The following is a 19719-nucleotide window of genomic DNA, read 5'->3' on the forward strand; positions in this document are numbered from 1 at the left end:
TGATAAAATTGTATGGTACTGTATGTTGTTTTTTCCATGAACAGCACTGTCCTCTAGTGGCAGGGATTGAGCCTGGTCTGGATGTTCATCAATGAATAGGTACTTGAGTAGATATCAAATATATACTTTGAGAATACATCCAAGTCACTTATTGTTCTCACAGCAAAGCAAAAAAAACAGATATAGAACATAAATGAAAGAAACTACATTAAATATTTTCTGTACAAAATGAAACACTCTGAGTTTGCTATGGAAGACAACATTTGTTTATTGAGTAATTCATTGCAGAATCCTTAATCCCTATAAGCATAAAGTACTTTAAATAGAATACAGTCATTGGTCATAATGATACTCAAGTAACATTGGTGTCCAGTGGTCAGTTTTATCCGATACTGAGTAATGTGCAGTAAACAGACCACTGAGGCAACAAACAATACGCAACTTCAAAAGGAAAATAATACACATCTTACAGCGATTTCACAGATCAAAACCATTCTACTTTGTGACACTTATTTACATTCATATAGTTACGTGTTATAGGCACGGTATACGCTGCAAACACTTATCTTGCGGTGCACATTCTTCAAATACGAGTTAAATGCAGTTTGTCACCCCCTTCCTAATTCCATATGTAGTAAGGCTAATAGCATGCAAAAACATCAACAGACCTATGGTGTCTCAGGGAAATCAGAGGGCATTCTAATACATATCTTCTTTAAAGGGGCATCCCTTTTTCAACATACAAATGAATGATATGTGCCCATGAATTCCTGAAGAATATGACATTAATGCCTCATCAGCATAGTTCAATTGTCTGACCAAAATAGAAGCTTGTTTTACTCCAATGTTTGTAAACAAAGTCAATGTAAAAAAAACTATAATGTCGATATCATGGACATTCAGTCCTTGCATCCATAGTTCTGTCTCTGAATTTGAGAGTGGTTCCTATTTTAACTGAAACAGGGTGAAACGCTATTATTATTGGTTGCTGCTTTCCTTGTGTGCCAGATCATCTACTTGTATGATCAGTGTGTACAAGGCTATCTTTCTTTCCATGACTGTCAATGCCCAAACTGGGAACAAGGGAGTGAATATCCTGGCTCAATTAAGACAGCGATGAATTCAATCAGAACGTATTCAGTTGCTACAGAATCCCCAAAAGACCCAACACAGGTGACGGACCACAATTGGATCGCACTGACTTCATACAGTTACTTTTGACACATCCCGGTGAGCAAAACGAGTTGAAATGACGATGAAATAACATCAGCACAACCAGAAACTGGTTAAAAATGACATAACTGCGACATCATGTGAACCAGTTGTAACCCGTTTTTCCCCGCTGGGATCCCTCCCTTCAGCACTGGTCTTCCCCCAGAGTCTCTGATACGTCACTCGGGTCTAACGACGCGGCCGGTACCTGCGTCCTAATACCACTGCTATACGGCGTCTGTGTGTACACCTCCACGGTTTGGGATATGGAGCGCAGGGAGTGATCGCGGTAGTATCCCGACGCCTGCCGCGCCTGCTCCTTTCGGATGCTCTGCACGAAGGTCTTGCGTTTGTGTCGGAACTCGATGACAGTCTTGGTGTAGGAGTTGAGGGTGGTGACTGATGCACCCATGCAGCAGGTGAAGGATGCCCAGGCCATGCTGGAAAACAGGAAATGGAAAAGATGGAAGAGAGAGAAGTGAGGAAATAGGCACAACAGATAGAGGAGAGGAAAACGATGGGGACAGCGAGAGGAAAATGATGGGGACAGCGAGAGGAAAATGATGGGTACAGCGAGAGGAAAATGATGGGGACAGAGAGAGGAAAATGATGGGGACAGCGAGGGGAAAATGATGGGTACAGCGAGAGGAAAATGATGGGGACAGCGAGAGGAAAATGATGGGGACAGCGAGAGGAAAATGATGGGGACAGCGAGAGGAAAATGATGGGTACAGCGAGAGGAAAATGATGGGGACAGAGAGAGGAAAATGATGGGGACAGCGAGGGGAAAATGATGGGTACAGCGAGGGGGAAATGATGGGGACAGCGAGAGGAAAATGATGGGGACAGAGAGAGGAAAATGATGGGGACAGCGAGGGGAAAATGATGGGGACAGCGAGAGGAAAATGATGGGGACAGCGAGAGGAAAATGATGGGTACAGCGAGAGGAAAATGATGGGGACAGAGAGAGGAAAATGATGGGTACAGTGAGAGGAAAATGATGGGGACAGCGAGAGGAAAATGATGGGGACAGCGAGAGGAAAATGATGGGGACAGCGAGAGGAAAATGATGGGGACAGCGAGAGGAAAATGATGGGGACAGAGAGAGGAAAATGATGGGTACAGTGAGAGGAAAATGATGGGGACAGCGAGAGGAAAATGATGGGGACAGCGAGAGGAAAATGATGGGGACAGCGAGAGGAAAATGATGGGGACAGCGAGAGGAAAATGATGGGGACAGCGAGAGGAAAATGATGGGGACAGCGAGAGGAAAAGGCAAGGAGGAGTCAATTGAAGGTGCAATCTGCATATTTAGGCCTGTCGCTGTTCATGGTCAGTTCATAGGGCTGCTCTTTGAAAGAAAAACAAATGACAAATGGCTTTAAAACAAACATATGGTTTAAAACAAACAAATGGCTTAAACAAATGGCTTTAAAAGCTAAGAAACATTAAATACCGAAGTTATCAATCACTTGACAACAGCTCAAGTAATTCAGACAAATACTACACTAAGAAATAGGATGTTTTTATGAAACACTGCGGAAACATATAATCACTTTGAGTTTGGGGATTTCTGGCATAATTTTTGTAAATATTATTATTCCCGTGTAAAAATGGAAGGGTCGCAGCTTTGCAGGATTACTGTCAATCCGTCAGTCCCGACAGGGTAGGAATGTCAATCTTGTCATGTTTTGTCTTAGATTGTCTTGTCATTTTGCTTTTCCTTCTGTTCGTTTTCCCCCTGCTGGTCTTTTTAGGTTCGTTCCCCTTTTTCTCTCTCCCTTCCTCTCTCTCTTCTCTCTATCGTTCCGTTCCTGCTCCCAGCTGTTCCTATTCCCCTAATCAATCATTTAGTCTTCCCACACCTGTTCCATATCTTTTTCCCTGATTAGAGTCCCTATTTCTCCCCTTGTTTTCCGTTCCTGCCCTGTCGGATCATTGTCTATTGTTCACCGTGCTGTGTCTGTGTATCGCCCTGTCGTGTCGTGTTTCCCTCAGATGCTGCGTGGTGAGCAGGTGTCTGAGTCTGCTACGTTCAAGTGCCTTCCCGAGGCAACCTGCAGTTCATGATCGAGTCTCCAGTCTGTTCTCGTCATTACGAGTGGAATTATGCTTTTTGATTGTAAAGTTACTTTACTGGATTAAAGACTCTGTTTTCGCCAAGTCGCTTTTGGGTCCTCATTCACCTGCATAACAGAAGGATCTGACCAAGAATGGACCCAGCGACTATGGATTCTCTCTACTCTACTCTCGAGTTCCAGGGAGCGATGCTCGACAGACACGAGCAGGAATTGTCTGCTGCTCGACATGCCGTTGAGACCCTGGCCGCTCAGGTCTCCGACCTCTCAGGACAGTATCAGAGTCTTCGTCTCGTGTCACCAGCTACTTCCGGTTCTTCCGAGCCTCCGGAACCTAGGGTTAATAACCCACCATGTTATTCTGGGCAGCCCACTGAGTGCCGCTCCTTTCTCACCCAGTGTGATATAGTGTTCTCTCTCCAACCCAACACATACTCAAGAGAGAGAGCTCGGATTGCCTACGTCATATCACTCCTTACTGGTCGGGCTCGGCAGTGGGGCACAGCTATCTGGGAGGCAAGCGCTGAGTGTACTAACAATTATCTGAACTTTAAAGAGGAGATGATAAGGGTTTTTGATCGCTCAGTTTTTGGGAAAGAAGCTTCCTGGTCCCTGTCTTCCCTATGTCAAGGTAATCGATCCATAACGGATTACTCTATAGAGTTTCGCACTCTTGCTGCCTCCAGTAACTGGAACGAGCAGGCGTTGCTCGCTCGTTTTCTGGAGGGACTCCACGCTAAGGTTAAGGATGAGATTCTCTCTCGGGAGGTTCCATCCAGCGTGGATTCTTTGATTGAACTCGCTATTCGCATTGAACGACGGGTAGATCTTCGTCACCGAGCTCATAGAAGAGAGCTCGCGTTAACTGTGTCTCCCCTCTCTCCGACACTACCGTCTTTCCCCACTGACTCAGGTGTTGAGCCCATGCAGCTGGGGGTATTCGCATCTCGACTAAGGAGAGGGAACGGAGAATCACCAACCGCCTCTGTCTCTATTGCGGTTCCGCTGGTCATTTTGTCATTTCATGTCCAGTTAAAGGCCAGAGCTCATCAGTAAGCGGAGGGCGACTGATAAGCGCTACTAGACGGTCCTCTCCGTCAAGTACATGTACTACCTTACCGGTCCATCTACGCTGGACCGGATCGGCAGCTTCCTGCAGTGCATTAATAGACTCTGGGGCAGAGGGCTGTTTTATGGACGAAGCCTGGGCGCGGGAACATGACATTCCTCTCAGACAGTTAGGGAGCCCACGGTCATGTTTGCCTTGGATGGTAGTCCTCTCCCCAGTATATTATATGAAACACTACCTTTAACCCTCACTGTATCTGGTAACCATAGTGAGACCATTTCTTTTTTGATTTTTTGTTCACCTTTTACACCTGTTGTTTTGGGTCATCCCTGGCTAGTGTGTCATAATCCTTTTTTGATTGGTCTAGTAATTCTATCCTTTCCTGGAACGTTTCTTGTCATGTGAAGTGTTTAATGTCTGCTATGTCTCCTGTTTGTTCTGTCCCCTCTTCTCAGGAGGAACCTGGTGATTTGACAGGAGTGCCGGAGGAGTATCATGGTCTGCGCACGGTCTTCAGTCGGTCCAGAACCAACTCCCTTCCTCCTCACCGGTCGTATGATTGTTGTCCTGTTCTCTTCAAGAAGCGTTTTGCATCCGCTCCTATCCTTGTTGCACCTGACGTCACTAAACTGTTTATTGTTGAGGTTGACGTGTCGGGGGTGGGCGTGGGAGCCATTCTGTCCCAGCGCTCCGATACTGACGATGGGGTCCACCCTTGTGCGTATTTTTCTCATCGCCTGTCACCGTCGGAACGTAACTATGATGTGGCTAACCGCGAACTGCTCGCCATCCGTTTAGCCCTAGGCAAATGGCGACAGTGGTTGGAGGGGGCGACCGTTCCTTTTGTCGTTTGGACTGACCAAAAGAACCTTGAGTACATCCGTTCTGCCAAACGACTGAATGCGCGTCATGCTCGTTGGGCGTTGTTTTTCGCTCGTTTCGAATTCGTTATTTCTTATTGCCCGGGTACTAAGAACACCAAGCCTCATGCTTTATCCCGTCTCTTTAGTTCTTCTGTGGCTTCTACCGATCCCGAGGGGATCCTTCCTGTTGGGCGTGTTGTCGGGTTGACTGTCTGGGGAATTGAGAGACAGGTTAAGCAAGCACTCACGCACACTGCGTCGCCGCGCGCTTGTCCTAGTAACCTTCTTTTCGTTCCTGTTTCTACTCGTCTGGCTGTTCTTCAGTGGGCTCACTCTGCCAAGTTAGCTGGCCATCCCGGCGTTCGGGGTACGCTTGCTTCTATTCGCCAGCGGTTTTGGTGGCCTACTCAGGAGCGTGACACGCGCCGTTTCGTGGCTGCGTGTTCAGACTGCGCGCAGAAGAAGTCTGGTAATTTTTTTTCTGCTTCTGCTCCTGGTCTTGCTGGGTCTCAGTCTGTTCCCTGCCATCGCATCTCTCCTGTTCTTGTTCCTGCCTTTGCTGTGTCTCAGTCTGTCCCTAGTTGTTACTCTCCTGGCCTGTTTGGTCCTGTTTGCTCTAAAGCTTTCAGTTCTCTACCCGTGTCTCATTTTTTTTTTAGAGTAGTACCCTAGTTTCCCTTTTTTTTCGTTTTTTCCGTTACGGTCCTGAGGAGAGGAGTTGGGTTCTTTCTCGGGACGTGCTGGACCGTTTGTGATCTATGATTTCCTCCGTAGCCGCCAGTGTTCCTCCTCGAGAGCGCCAGGAGGCGCTCGGTGAGTGGGGGGGTACTGTCATGTTTTGTCTTAGATTGTCTTGTCATTTTGCTTTTCCTTCTGTTCGTTTTCCCCCTGCTGGTCTTTTTAGGTTCGTTCCCCTTTTTCTCTCTCCCTTCCTCTCTCTCTTCTCTCTATCGTTCCGTTCCTGCTCCCAGCTGTTCCTATTCCCCTAATCAATCATTTAGTCTTCCCACACCTGTTCCATATCTTTTTCCCTGATTAGAGTCCCTATTTCTCCCCTTGTTTTCCGTTCCTGCCCTGTCGGATCATTGTCTATTGTTCACCGTGCTGTGTCTGTGTATCGCCCTGTCGTGTCGTGTTTCCCTCAGATGCTGCGTGGTGAGCAGGTGTCTGAGTCTGCTACGTTCAAGTGCCTTCCCGAGGCAACCTGCAGTTCATGATCGAGTCTCCAGTCTGTTCTCGTCATTACGAGTGGAATTATGCTTTTTGATTGTAAAGTTACTTTACTGGATTAAAGACTCTGTTTTCGCCAAGTCGCTTTTGGGTCCTCATTCACCTGCATAACAAATCTGGGTAGATCCCAATGTAATAGGCCACTACTGTACATGAGTCTATACACTGTAGCTCCCATTTTCACTCACTGCACATGTTATAATCCAGAGCTATGTCACAAGTGTTAAGATGTTCAGCCTGGAAGATTAACATTCTGAACATACAGTGTACATATGTCTTTGTGGGCTACACTTCACCCTTGATCCCCTTATGCAATTTTCCAATCGCATCGACCATATATATATATTGGGGCTTTGGGACACCAAAGCCTAATCCGCCCGGTAACATGAGAGCTTTGGGGTTTTCATTAGAGAAGTGTGACGCTACAAAGGGAGACGTGTGTGTGTGTGTGTGTGTGTGTGTGTGTGTGTGTGTGTGTGTGTGTGTGTGTGTGTGTGTGTGTGTGTGTGTGTGTGTGTGTGTGTGTGTGTGTGTGTGTGTGTGTGTGTGTGTGTGTTCCCTACCAGAAGGACCATCCGTAGTCCCAGTTATAGGGCCTCCAGTCTGCAGGGCCCAGGGTGACTGTCACCTGGAACACCTGTGTGTACATCATGTGGGCCACCATACCCAGGAGCCCTGCAAATACACAGATACCGGTATACAGTTAGATGTTTAGTGTACATGTAGGCACACACACACACACACACACACACACACACACACACACACACACACACACACACACACACACACACACACACACACACACACACACACACACACACACACACACACACACACACACACACACACACTAGGACCTTGTGACCACTAGGATGACTTTTCAAAATCCCTCTCTGATAGCTGATGCTTCTACACTGGGAGAGGCTGCAGGTTATCTCCTAGTCAAGACCTACAAAACCAGCTTCTCTCCTTGCTAGCTTCGCTTTTCATCATGTTCACCACCGTGTTAGACTTGTTCAATGTCTACTAGTGGAAACAGTTGCATAGTAATGCATACAAGTATTTCTTTACTTCGCTCCACCAATTAGGCATAAAAAGGGTCGGGAGTTTTCCCCAGACCAGACTCAACAGCGTTTTCCCCCTGGCCATATGACGTAATCTATGCAATTCAACAAAAATCTAAATGTGTCACGAACAGAAAGAAATCTGGGCTCTATGGTCGCCATGGAGTTTTTCCTGGTCAGGTCATGAGGCCTGGGAGAACTCCCGGCCCTTACACACGAAACAATAGCCTGGATCCCAGATCTGTTTGTGCCGTCTTGCAGAGGTGGTTTTCAACAGTCCCGCTGTACCTGAGAGGACGGTGAAGATTGCAGCGAAGGCGTTCAGTTTCAGTCCATCTATCATGTTGCTGGTGCTGGAGTGAACCAGTTCTAGACACATCAGGCTGAAACCCACTATCAACAGGACTATGTACAGCATCTCAGAGACCACCGACAGCCATAGGACACCTGCAACAGACAAAGCAAAAGCATTAACAGTTGTTAGGGTATTGGAAATCAGTGAGATGATGTCGAATTTGAATCACTGATCATATTTTCATAAGGATGTGTGATGGTTGTGGAGAAAAGGGTTGATTTCTTTGATCGTGCATGCTTCACCCATCTGTTCGTTCATAAATCATACGACTGCATTTGGCAGGTGCCTATTTGAAGGCCTGTCCTGGATACTAAACGTTTTATTCCCATAAAAGTCAATCATGTTGTTTGATGATTGTGTCCTAACTTAACCTAAACTCAGGTACACATTTGTATTTTTTGTGTTTTTGGTCTCTGCCTATCTCACATCTCTTACAACATTTCTGACATCCATATTGACAACAGACCTGTTGATAACATATCTCAGGACCGACAGGCCACTCAAAACCAATTCATGTCATTTGTCTCCGACGCAAAAAGTATCAGGAATCTTCTCAGACCTTCCAGAGCGTCAAACCCTCACACTGTCTCGTTACGGGAGGTTGGAGTCAGACATCTCTTCCTACCTCACCAGTCTGCTATTAGTCCTTCTTGACGCTTCATTGCAGGAAGTGAACATTGGCTGGTGCCAGTATTTCCCCCAATACGCTGTCAATGGGATAGGACGGAGGGTCAGGGGCGGTGGCGGGGATGGGGTTGAGGGAGGAATGTCCCAAAACTGAGACAGTGTCTTCTTTCGTCATGGAATTTTGGAACACGGTTTGGTGGTACTTAACTTTGGAGACAGTATTAACCCCGTACAGCGTTCTTATTACTGTGTAAGTATTCTTGTGAGTAGAGTGTAGTAAGTGTTGTACTTATTGATATGGTAGTAAATAAAGTAGGCTATATGAACTACAGTACAATCCATGTCGTTTTTCTGTTTTGTTTCAATTGAGTTGTTTAGCAGACACTTTCTAGGTGAGACACTTTATGACTCGCGGAAGTATGAGAGCTTCTATCTTGTTTTGATTGGTTGTCATTCTGCATTATTTGCGCATGGATCATTTCACAGCTGTTATCATAACCTTCTCCTTTGACAGAGTGGGCGTGACCATAGCAACCCCACATCCTGTGTCCCTGACAACACAGGGGATGATGCCAAGGTTGTTTGAGAACATAAGCCCCAGTACGTCTGGAGTAGGGAGTTTATAATACCTCCAGTACATCAAGGCTGATATAGTCAACAAATCAATCAACTATTGTGATCTCAAAGTTCAGGTTTAATGAATATGGAAAAGGTATACCAGAGATACAGAACAAGTTGTAAGAACTAGACCAAAGCCTATAGATAGACGATCCGATATAAAAGCATTCACTGTAGTTATAAGTCTCACAGCAGAACTTTCTCAAGAATTTTCATTAACAACAATCAGTAGAAGCATGTGGGTGGATTTTTCATTTAAAAGCTCAATTAAACCTATTCTGCCTTCCTTCCTTTATAATATATTAACAAAGAAAGTTACACCAATCCTATTGCTCCATGCATTACATCAATCTGCAACATTGGTAGCAGCTAAATACTTCATGTTGTTTAAAACAAATCTGCACTGTATCATATCCAAAATCAGACATAATTAAAGTTAATCAAATTTAACTTTGATGATGTGGTACGTTCATATTCAATTTACACGAAGGGAAAAAATATTGAGTAATAATGTAATTTCCTCAATTGGAGCAACAAAGGCAAACAAAGTAACTAAATATCAGAAGGCGGTTCAACTTGATGCAGCCACGGTACCCTGCAAACATCCCCTCTATGGTGGTGTCATGACAGCCACTGTACCCTGCAAACATCCCCTCTATGGTGGTGTCATGACAGCCACTGTACCTGCAAACATCCCCTCTATGGTGGTGTCATGACAGCTACAGTATCCTGCAAACATCCCCTCTATGGTGGTGTCATGACAGCCACTGTAACCTGCAAACATCCCCTCTATGGTGGTGTCATGACAGCCACTGTACCCTGCAAACATCCCCTCTATGGTGGTGTCATGACAGCCACTGCACCCTGCACACATCTCCTGTATGGTGGTGTCATGACAGCCACTGCACCCTACAAACATCTCCTCTATGGTGGTGTCATGACAGCCACTGTACCCTGCAAATATCTCCTCTATGGTGGTGTCATGACAGCCACTGCACCCTGCAAACATCTCCTGTATGGTGGTGTCATGACAGCCACTGCACCCTACAAACATCTCCTCTATGGTGGTGTCATGACAGCCACTGTACAGCCCTGCACCCTACAAACATCTCCTCTATGGTGGTGTCATGACAGCCACTGCCACTGTACCCTGCAAACATCTCCTCTATGGTGGTGTCATGACAGCCACTGCACCCTGCAAACATCTCCTGTATGGTGGTGTCATGACAGCCACTGCACCCTACAAACATCTCCTCTATGGTGGTGTCATGACAGCCACTGTACCCTGCAAACATCCCTCTATGGTGGTGTCATGACAGCCACTGCACCCTGCAAACATCTCCTCTATGGTGGTGGTGCAAACATCTCCTCTATGGTGGTGTCATGACAGCCATTGTACCCTGCAAACACAGCCACTGCACCCTGCAAACATCTCCTCTATGGTGGTGTCATGACAGCCACTGCACCCCCTCTATGGTGGTGTCATGACAGCCACTGTACCCTGCAAACATCCCCATGACAGCCACTGCACCCTATGGTGGTGTCATGACAGCCACTGTACCCTGCAAAAATCATGACAGCCACTGCACCCCTCTATGGTGGTGTCATGACAGCCACTGTAACCTGCAAACATCCCCTCTATGGTGGTGTCATGACAGCCACTGTACCCTGCAAACATCTCCTCTATGGTGGTGTCATGACAGCCACTGTACCCTGCAAACATCTCCTCTATGGTGGTGTCATGACAGCCACTGCACCCTGCAAACATCCCCTCTATGGTGGTGTCATGACAGCCACTGTACCCTGCAAACATCTCCTCTATGGTGGTGTCATGACAGCCACTGCACCCTGCAAACATCTCCTGTATGGTGGTGTCATGACAGCCACTGTACCCTGCAAACATCTCCTCTATGGTGGTGTCATGACAGCCACTGCACCCTGCAAACATCTCCTCTATGGTGGTGTCATGACAGCCACTGCACCCTACAAACATCTCCTCTATGGTGGTGTCATGACAGCCACTGTACCCTGCAAACATCTCCTCTATGGTGGTGTCATGACAGCCACTGTACCCTGCAAACATCTCCTCTATGGTGGTGTCATGACAGCCACTGCACCCTGCACACATCTCCTGTATGGTGGTGTCATGACAGCCACTGTACCCTACAAACATCTCCTCTATGGTGGTGTCATGACATCCACTGTACCCTGCAAATATGTCCTCGATGGTGGTGTCATGACAGCCACTGCACCCTGCAAACATCTCCTGTATGGTGGTGTCATGACAGCCACTGCACCCTGCAAACATCTCCTGTATGGTGGTGTCATGACAGCCACTGCACCCTACAAACATCTCCTCTATGGTGGTGTCATGACAGCCACTGCACCCTGCAAACATCTCCTGTATGGTGGTGTCATGACAGCCACTGCACCCTACAAACATCTCCTCTATGGTGGTGTCATGACAGCCACTGTACCCTGCAAACATCTCCTCTATGGTGGTGTCATGACAGCCACTGCACCCTGCAAACATCTCCTGTATGGTGGTGTCATGACAGCCACTGTACCCTGCAAACATCTCCTGTATGGTGGTGTCATGACAGCCACTGTACCCTGCAAACATCTCCTCTATGGTGGTGTCATGACAGCCACTGTACCCTGCAAACATCTCCTCTATGGTGGTGTCATGACAGCCACTGTACCCTGCAAACATCTCCTCTATGGTGGTGTCATGACAGCCACTGTACCCTGCAAACATCTCCTCTATGGTGGTGTCATGACAGCCACTGCACCCTGCAAACATCTCCTGTATGGTGGTGTCATGACAGCCACTGCACCCTACAAACATCTCCTCTATGGTGGTGTCATGACAGCCACTGCACCCTACAAACATCTCCTGTATGGTGGTGTCATGACAGCCACTGCACCACTGCACCCTGCAAACATCTCCTCTATGGTGGTGTCATGACAGCCACTGTACCCTGCAAACATCTCCTCTATGGTGCACCCTGCAAACATCTCCTCTATGGTGGTGTCATGACAGCCACTGCACCCTGCAAAAACATGACAGCCACTACCCTGTATGGTGGTGTCATGACAGCCACTGTCATGACAGCCACCCTGCAAACATCCCCTCTATGGTGGTGTCATGACAGCCACTGTACCCTGCAAACATGCCCTCTATGGTGGTGTCATGACAGCCACTGTACTCTGCAAACATCTCCTGTATGGTGGTGTCATGACAGCCACTGTACCCTGCAAACATCCCCTGTATGGTGGTGTCATGACAGCCACTGTACCCTGCAAACATCTCCTCTATGGTGGTGTCATGACAGCCACTGTACCCTGCAAACATACAAACATCTCCTCTATGGTGGTGTCATGACAGCCACTGTACCCTGCAAACATCTCCTCTATGGTGGTGTCATGACAGCCACTGTACCCTGCAAACATCAAACATCCCTCTATGGTGGTGTCATGACAGCCACTGTCATGACACCCTGAAAACATCCCCTCTATGGTGGTGTCATGACAGCCACTGTACCACTGTACCTGTATGGTGGTGTCTGCAAACAACTCCTGTATGGTGGTGTCATGACAGCCAGCCACTGCACAGCCTACAAACATCTCCTCTATGGTGGTGTCATGACAGCCACTGTACCCCGCAAACATCTCCTCTATGGTGGTGTCATGACAGCCACTGCACCCTTCAAACATCTCCTGTATGGTGGTGTCATGACAGCCACTGTACCCTGCAAACATCTCCTCTATGGTGGTGTCATGACAGCCACTGCACCCTGCAAACATCTCCTGTATGGTGGTGTCATGACAGCCACTGCACCCTACAAACATCTCCTCTATGGTGGTGTCATGACAGCCACTGTACCCTGCAAACATCTCCTCTATGGTGGTGTCATGACAGCCACTGCACCCTGCAAACATCTCCTGTATGGTGGTGTCATGACAGCTATAACATTTGAACAGCTAAAGATGACATTTGAGTGCAAGATGGCAGTTGAAACAGGATGCAGACCCCTTCATACTGCAAGAGTATAGCTCAACATCCTTTTATACATTATGCAACCCTGTAGACCAGGGGTCTTCAATCTTTTTTTTGTCCAGGGACCCCCTCCCAGGCAAACCGGCGACCCAGGGACCCCCATCATACGTTAGCAAAACGTCTGCTGTCTTGTCTTATCATTAGGGGAATGATAATGGCAAGGAGAATTACTTTTAAAACATTTATATGAATAGATTTGGTAGATAGTCAAAATAATGAAAAACTAAGAGCTGTTTAGCTGGTTAAACAAAGGCTAACCATGTGTTGGCAAAGGTGAATGTCCAAGTCAAGAAAGCTTACCATCAGCACTTGGTGCACTGGTAGACTTTTCAAAAGCCTATGTAGATACTCCAGTGACTGTAATTAGCTCCAAGGAGTGTAATTTGCTCAAATACTAGGAGTTGACAAATAAAGTAGATATTCTCTTATTTTCTACTGTAGACATGTAATTGAAAATGTGTTTATTATATTGTTGCTAGCTATAGTCATAAAAATATCCTCGTCCCCAGGGGTGGATTGGCCATCTGGCATTTTTGCCAAATGCCAGATGGGCTGGTCCATTTTTTGCCTAGTGGGTCAAGTGGGTCTGTTTTTTTTTTCTTTTCACAAAATGATTATTATCTGGCTAATAATGGGGGCCTGAAAATGGGCCGGTGTGTTAGAAATGCCAGGGCCAAGTTCTGGTCCCAGTCTGCCCCTGCTCTCCCTCTACAAGTAATCTTCCTGGTACGGGTGATGTACAGCTCTATAGCAGATGTGTTTACCTCCTGACATATGCAGTGATCACTCACCTCTCTCCGAAGCCGGAGCCAGATCGATAAAGCTCCTGCATTTCTCACCTGGAACGAATGGAGAAAATGGAGTTTCACATCAAGCTGTAATACCTTGCATGGGTTCTTCAGGGCCACAATTCACTCAGAGTATCCTGTCTATACGACTTGATTTTCCTAATTTGGGGAAGTTCAAAAGTTCAAGAAGAGAAACATTGCGTGCTTGGCATAGAAAAAGGGAAAAGCCCATAAGTCAAATAAGTCAAATAGAATTAAAGTTCGCTGGATTCTAGCCACAAGTCATTCAGAGTATCTATTAGCCTACTTGATAGTAACGTATAATCTATTTTAGGTGAGGTTCAACAGTTCAAGAAGAGACACACTGCGAACTTGGCATACAGTAGAGATTAAATAGCAGCTTCAAGGCACACACAAGTCATTCAGATGATTGGGTCTACTTGATTGTACCCACTGGACAAGAACTGGCTGAATCAGCGGTGTTCCCACGTAATTTCAACAACAAAATATAAATGCGACGAAGTCATTTCAGCAACAAAACATCTATGTGGAAAACTGATTGGATTTGCAGAAAGTCATCAATGTAAGGGAATTTCAACTTTGACCCTAAATCCAATGTCATGGTGAAATGTTTTGTTAATCTCACGGGGAATTCACAATAGCTGACAACTCAACCAAATGTCAATCAAAACTAGACTTTGAAATGACATCAGTGCCCTGTGGGCTGTTCAAAAGAAGAAATGCCATTGTGTGCTTAGCATGAGCAAAGCCAAGAGCCAAAACTGCAAATCAAGAGGTCAGAAACAAGCAAAAGATAATGAGAGAGTCACAAAGGTTCCAGTTCAATCCTTCCCAAATGACATCCTTCTGGCACTTCTTCTTCCTGGACATTACTGGGACCTTCAGGGACCCCATAAGACCTTATGTCCCTTGATCAAGATGTGATAACATGATACACTTTTTCCTCCCTCCTTTCCTCCCTCCTTTCCTCCCCTCTTCCAGGCGTGATTTATTCTTCCGTCCGCTGTCGCTTGCAGCCGCACGCTGCAGCTGCTGGATTTGTCGTAAATCTAAAGCTTAATCAGGTATCAGGAAGATGGTGACAGCTGTTTAGAGGAAAAACTCATCAAGGGCCGTTATGTAATCCTCATTAGTCAACTCAACTCAACTGTGTGTGTGTGTGTGTGTGTGTGTGTGTGTGTGTGCGTGCGTGCGTGCGTGCGTGCGTGCGTGCGTGCATACGTGGGTGCGTGCGTGCATGTGTGTGTGTGTGCACGCCTGTGTGTTAGTACAGTCCCAGACCCAGGCCTGACGAGACAACACGCTCCCAGTATTTATTCTCAAATAAAATGTTACGCTTTATTTCTGCTCTTAATGTCTCTTTAATATTCCAGATATTTCAGAGGCTCTGATCCTGATGTCACTACTGTTGGAGAACCTGGAAGACCGATGTTTAGAGATGGGAAAGCTGCCATTTCCCCTCTTTTAAAGGTGGGAATGCTGCAAAATGTTCTCGATTGAGTTAGACTCAGTGTAACTAATCTAGCTACGTATATAATCTCCAGAGACACCTTTGACTTAATAGTGTTGTCATTAACATGGTAACCATGCTTACACGGGCACGTCATCAGATCCAGCTGTTGCACTTCCACCTTGTGCATTTATTTAGACTCAAGAGTAAAGTTGTGTGACGATTTTACTTCTTGTTACAGACATTCACAGTACCCTATAGACCTGTAGGGAGAGAGACTGCTACTGTAGATCATTAGTACCCTATAGACCTGTATGGAGAGAGACTGCTACTGTAGATCATTAGTACCCTATAGACCTGTAGGGAGAGAGACTGCTACTGTAGATCATTAGTACCCTATAGACCTGTATGGAGAGAGACTGCTACTGTAGATCATTAGTACCCTATAGACCTGTAGGGAGAGAGACTGCTACTGTAGATCATTAGTACCCTATAGACCTGTATGGAGAGAGACTGCTACTGTAGACTATTAGTACCCTATAGACATGTAGGGAGAGAGACTACTACTATAGACTATTAGTACCCTATAGACCTGTATGGAGAGAGACTGCTACTGTAGACCATTAGTACCCTATAGACATGTAGGGAGAGAGACTACTACTATAGACTATTAGTACCCTATAGACCTGTATGGAGAGAGACTGCTACTGTAGACTATTAGTACCCTATAGACCTGTAGGGAGAGAGACTGCTACTGTAGACTATTAGTACCCTATAGACCTGTAGGGAGAGAGACTGCTACTGTAGACTATTAGTACCCTATAGACCTGTAGGGAGAGAGACTGCTACTGTAGACTATTAGTACCCTATAGACATGTAGGGAGAGAGACTGCTACTGTAGACTATTAGTACCCTATAGACCTGTAGGGACAGAGACTACTACTATAGACTATTAGTACCCTATAGACCTGTATGGAGAGAGACTGCTAGGGTAGATTACTAGTACCCTATAGACCTGTAAGAAGAGAGACTGATAGGGTAGATTACTAGTACCCTATAGACCTGTAAGAAGAGAGACTGCTACTGTAGACTATTAGTACCCTATAGACCTGTAGGGAGAGAGACTGCTACTGTAGACTATTAGTACCCTATAGACCTGTAGGGAGAGAGACTGCTACTGTAGACTATTAGTACCCTATAGACCTGTAGGGAGAGAGACTGCTACTGTAGACTATTAGTACCCTATAGACCTGTAGGGAGAGAGACTGCTACTGTAGACTATTAGTACCCTATAGACCTGTAGGGAGAGAGACTCCTACTGTAGACTATTAGTACCCTATAGACCTGTAGGGAGAGAGACTACTACTATAGACTATAAGTACCCTATAGACCTGTATGGAGAGAGACTGCTACTGTAGACTATTAGTACCCTATAGACCTGTAGGGAGAGAGACTGCTAGGGTAGATTACTAGTACCCTATAGACCTGTAAGAATAGAGACTGCTGGGGTAGATTATTAGTACCCTATAGACCTGTAAGAAGAGAGACTGATAGGGTAGATTACTAGTACCCTATAGACCTGTAAGAAGAGAGACTGCTACTGTAGACTATTAGTACCCTATAGACCTGTAGGGAGAGAGACTGCTACTGTAGACTATTAGTACCCTATAGACCTGTAGGGAGAGAGACTACTACTATAGACTATTAGTACCCTATAGACCTGTAGGGAGAGAGACTGCTACTGTAGACTATTAGTACCCTATAGACCTGTATGGAGAGAGACTGCTAGGGTAGATTATTAGTACCCTATAGACCTGTATGGAGAGAGACTGCTAGGGTAGATTATTAGTACCCTATAGACCTGTATGGAGAGAGACTGCTAGGGTAGATTATTAGTACCCTATAGACCTGTATGGAGAGAGACTGCTAGGGTAGATTATTAGTACCCTATAGACCGGTAAAAAGAGAGACTGCTAGGGTAGATTATTAGTACCCTATAGACCTGTAAGAAGAGACATGCTAGGGTAGATTATTAGTACCCTATAGACCTGTAAGAAGAGACATGCTAGGGTAGATTATTAGTACCCTATAGACCTGTAAGAAGAGAAATGCTAGGGTAAAGTACGAGCAGAGCCAGTAGGGACCCTTTCTAAAAGCACTAAACTCATGTCCCCTAAACTTCTTACCAAGGGTTCACTGTACCGTAACTCGAAACTCCCATCCCATGTTCCAATGATTCTTATGCCGGGATAAACTGCTCTTTAGGCTATCCAATACTTCATGCCAGAGAGGACAACTCGTTATTCAAGATGCCATTTTTGACAAATGGCATCTGCCTACATAAACTGGGGGTGATTACCCTAAAAAACTCATAACTTTGTAAATATCCTTAGCTTGCAGTTTTAGATAATATGTATGTATATGTCCCATCTGGAGACTGACGCTTAGTTACTATGATGACACAAGATGATGACACATGAGAATGGCTCTCATAGTGACACATCCAAGGAATTATAGCAAGGACTGCAGTGTTTAATAGCTGTAATTATACATAACTCTGTGTGTGTGTGTGTGTGTGTGTGTGTGTGTGTGTGTGTGTGTGTGTGTGTGTGTGTGTGTGTGTGTGTGTGTGTGTGTGTGTGTGTGTGTGTGTGTGTGTGTGTGTGTGTGTGTGTGTGTGTGTGTGTGTGTGTGTGTGTGTGTGTGTGACAATCCTTTATAGACACTTGTCTATTTCTGAATGTATAGGGTGTTCTTTTTGAATGGCATGAATGCCTACTTAGAAACCGGTATTGATTGAATAGTTTGAACACACACACACACACACACACACACACACACACACACACACACACACACACACACACACACACACACACACACACACACACACACACACACACACACACACACACACACACACACACACACACACACACACACACACACACCTGCAAACCTCCTTCCTTCCTATATCCATATCATTTGAGCCTTTACACTCCAGAGACCTCACTATAATTAATTGACATCAAGACGGGACAACGTCATTAACAAAAAAAACTCATCACCTCACCTTCATCATGGATATTCTCCGCACAGGAGAACCAGATCCCGGTGTGGAACTGTCTGAATAGGAACCGGTCGTCCCCCGTTTCCCAACTGTACACCACTACTTTGGGGTCCGTCTCGTTCACTCCGTAATCGATGCAGTTGTGCGTGCGAAGTTTAGTGCACTTCGGCTTGGGGACGCGCTGCGTGCCGACGCACCAGTATGTTGTGATGAAAGCAGTTATTGAGAAAAATAGTGCAAAAAGATTCATACTAACGGACAGCAGTGCCCTGCACTTGCGAGTGGTCTTCATTGTCCATAGATATCTGCACTTATTAGATAACTCACCCACTCACCATCCATCCAATATGAATCAAAACAGGCAATGAAAAACTGGTCAAACTCCACCGAAAATAAGTTTCAACTGATGTGCAACATTTCGGCAATAAAATACATAATTTGGCACTCCAACCGGTTGAATTGAAATTACTCTCCCTACCCGATTTGAGGGACGGCAAAATCTGAGTTTGAATTCAGCTTCAATCCACCATTATCATCTGTTCGAGTCGTTAGCCATTAGATCATTTTCACACGAAGTGCCCTGAAATGACCCTCATCCGTTTGCTGAAGGATTGTCACATCAAAAGATTTGAAGAGCTTGTTCACACAAATCTGTGGGATTTGTATCGGTGATGCTCGCCTTCAATCTGTGATGAGCTGCTCTCTCTCTCTCTCTCTCTCTCTCTCTCTCTCTCTCTCTCTCTCTCTCTCTCTCTCTCTCTCTCTCTCTCTCTCTCTCTCTCTCTCTCTCTCTCTCTCTCTCTCTCTCTCTCTCTCTCTCTCTCTCTCTCTATTTTTTCCCTCTCTCAGAGATGAGATTACAGTTCATTGATATTTAATTTTGTGTGAACAATAATCAAACCATAGCATCAGAATGGGAATAGGATCAATAGTATTTCTTATATTTCAGAACAGTACTTGGACTGTTTGACTGAGCCTGTCTGGGAGTGCCAGATGGGTAGGATTAGCACTTTTGGGACTATTCCATTGGCAATGACAAAATGATCAAGTCTAAACAACATACAAGACAAGCCTACCATAAAGACTATCTAGATAGCCATTGTTCAGTGTTACCATTAAGATGTCAAGGAGTTAAGTGTTGCCATAAAGTCCATCTATAATGTTCTGCAAGGAGGGCTCTGTTCTAATTGAAGGGCCAGGTCGACAGCAAT

General features: G+C 45.7%; 1 protein-coding gene across 1 annotated transcript; it reads right to left on the reverse strand.

Moving 5' to 3' along the window:
* Positions 1-257: 257 nt before the first annotated feature.
* Positions 258-19063, reverse strand: LOC124015922 (germ cell-specific gene 1-like protein). Its single transcript, XM_046331404.1, has 5 exons — positions 18512-19063; positions 13971-14018; positions 7808-7966; positions 7016-7127; positions 258-1652 (listed from the first exon to the last, which is right to left on the reverse strand). Exons 1-5 carry the CDS (start codon positions 18798-18800, stop codon positions 1358-1360), a joined length of 903 nt encoding a protein of 300 aa, XP_046187360.1. The 5' UTR covers positions 18801-19063; the 3' UTR covers positions 258-1357.
* Positions 19064-19719: the final 656 nt, after the last annotated feature.

The sequence above is a fragment of the Oncorhynchus gorbuscha genome, linkage group LG26, assembly GCF_021184085.1.
Source record: "Oncorhynchus gorbuscha isolate QuinsamMale2020 ecotype Even-year linkage group LG26, OgorEven_v1.0, whole genome shotgun sequence".
Taxonomy (NCBI): Eukaryota; Metazoa; Chordata; class Actinopteri; order Salmoniformes; family Salmonidae; genus Oncorhynchus; species Oncorhynchus gorbuscha.

Bases quoted from the DNA above. Each gene is read 5' to 3' on its own strand.
- LOC124015922 (XM_046331404.1), bottom strand. From the start codon at position 18,800: ATGAAGACCACTCGCAAGTGCAGGGCACTGCTGTCCGTTAGTATGAAT. The intron at 7,128-7,807 runs GTACAGCGGGAC...GTGTATTTGCAG, and splicing joins AATCTTCACCGTCCTCTCAG to GGCTCCTGGGTATGGTGGCC. The intron at 1,653-7,015 runs GTAGGGAACACA...CCTGTTTTCCAG, and splicing joins GACTACGGATGGTCCTTCTG to CATGGCCTGGGCATCCTTCA.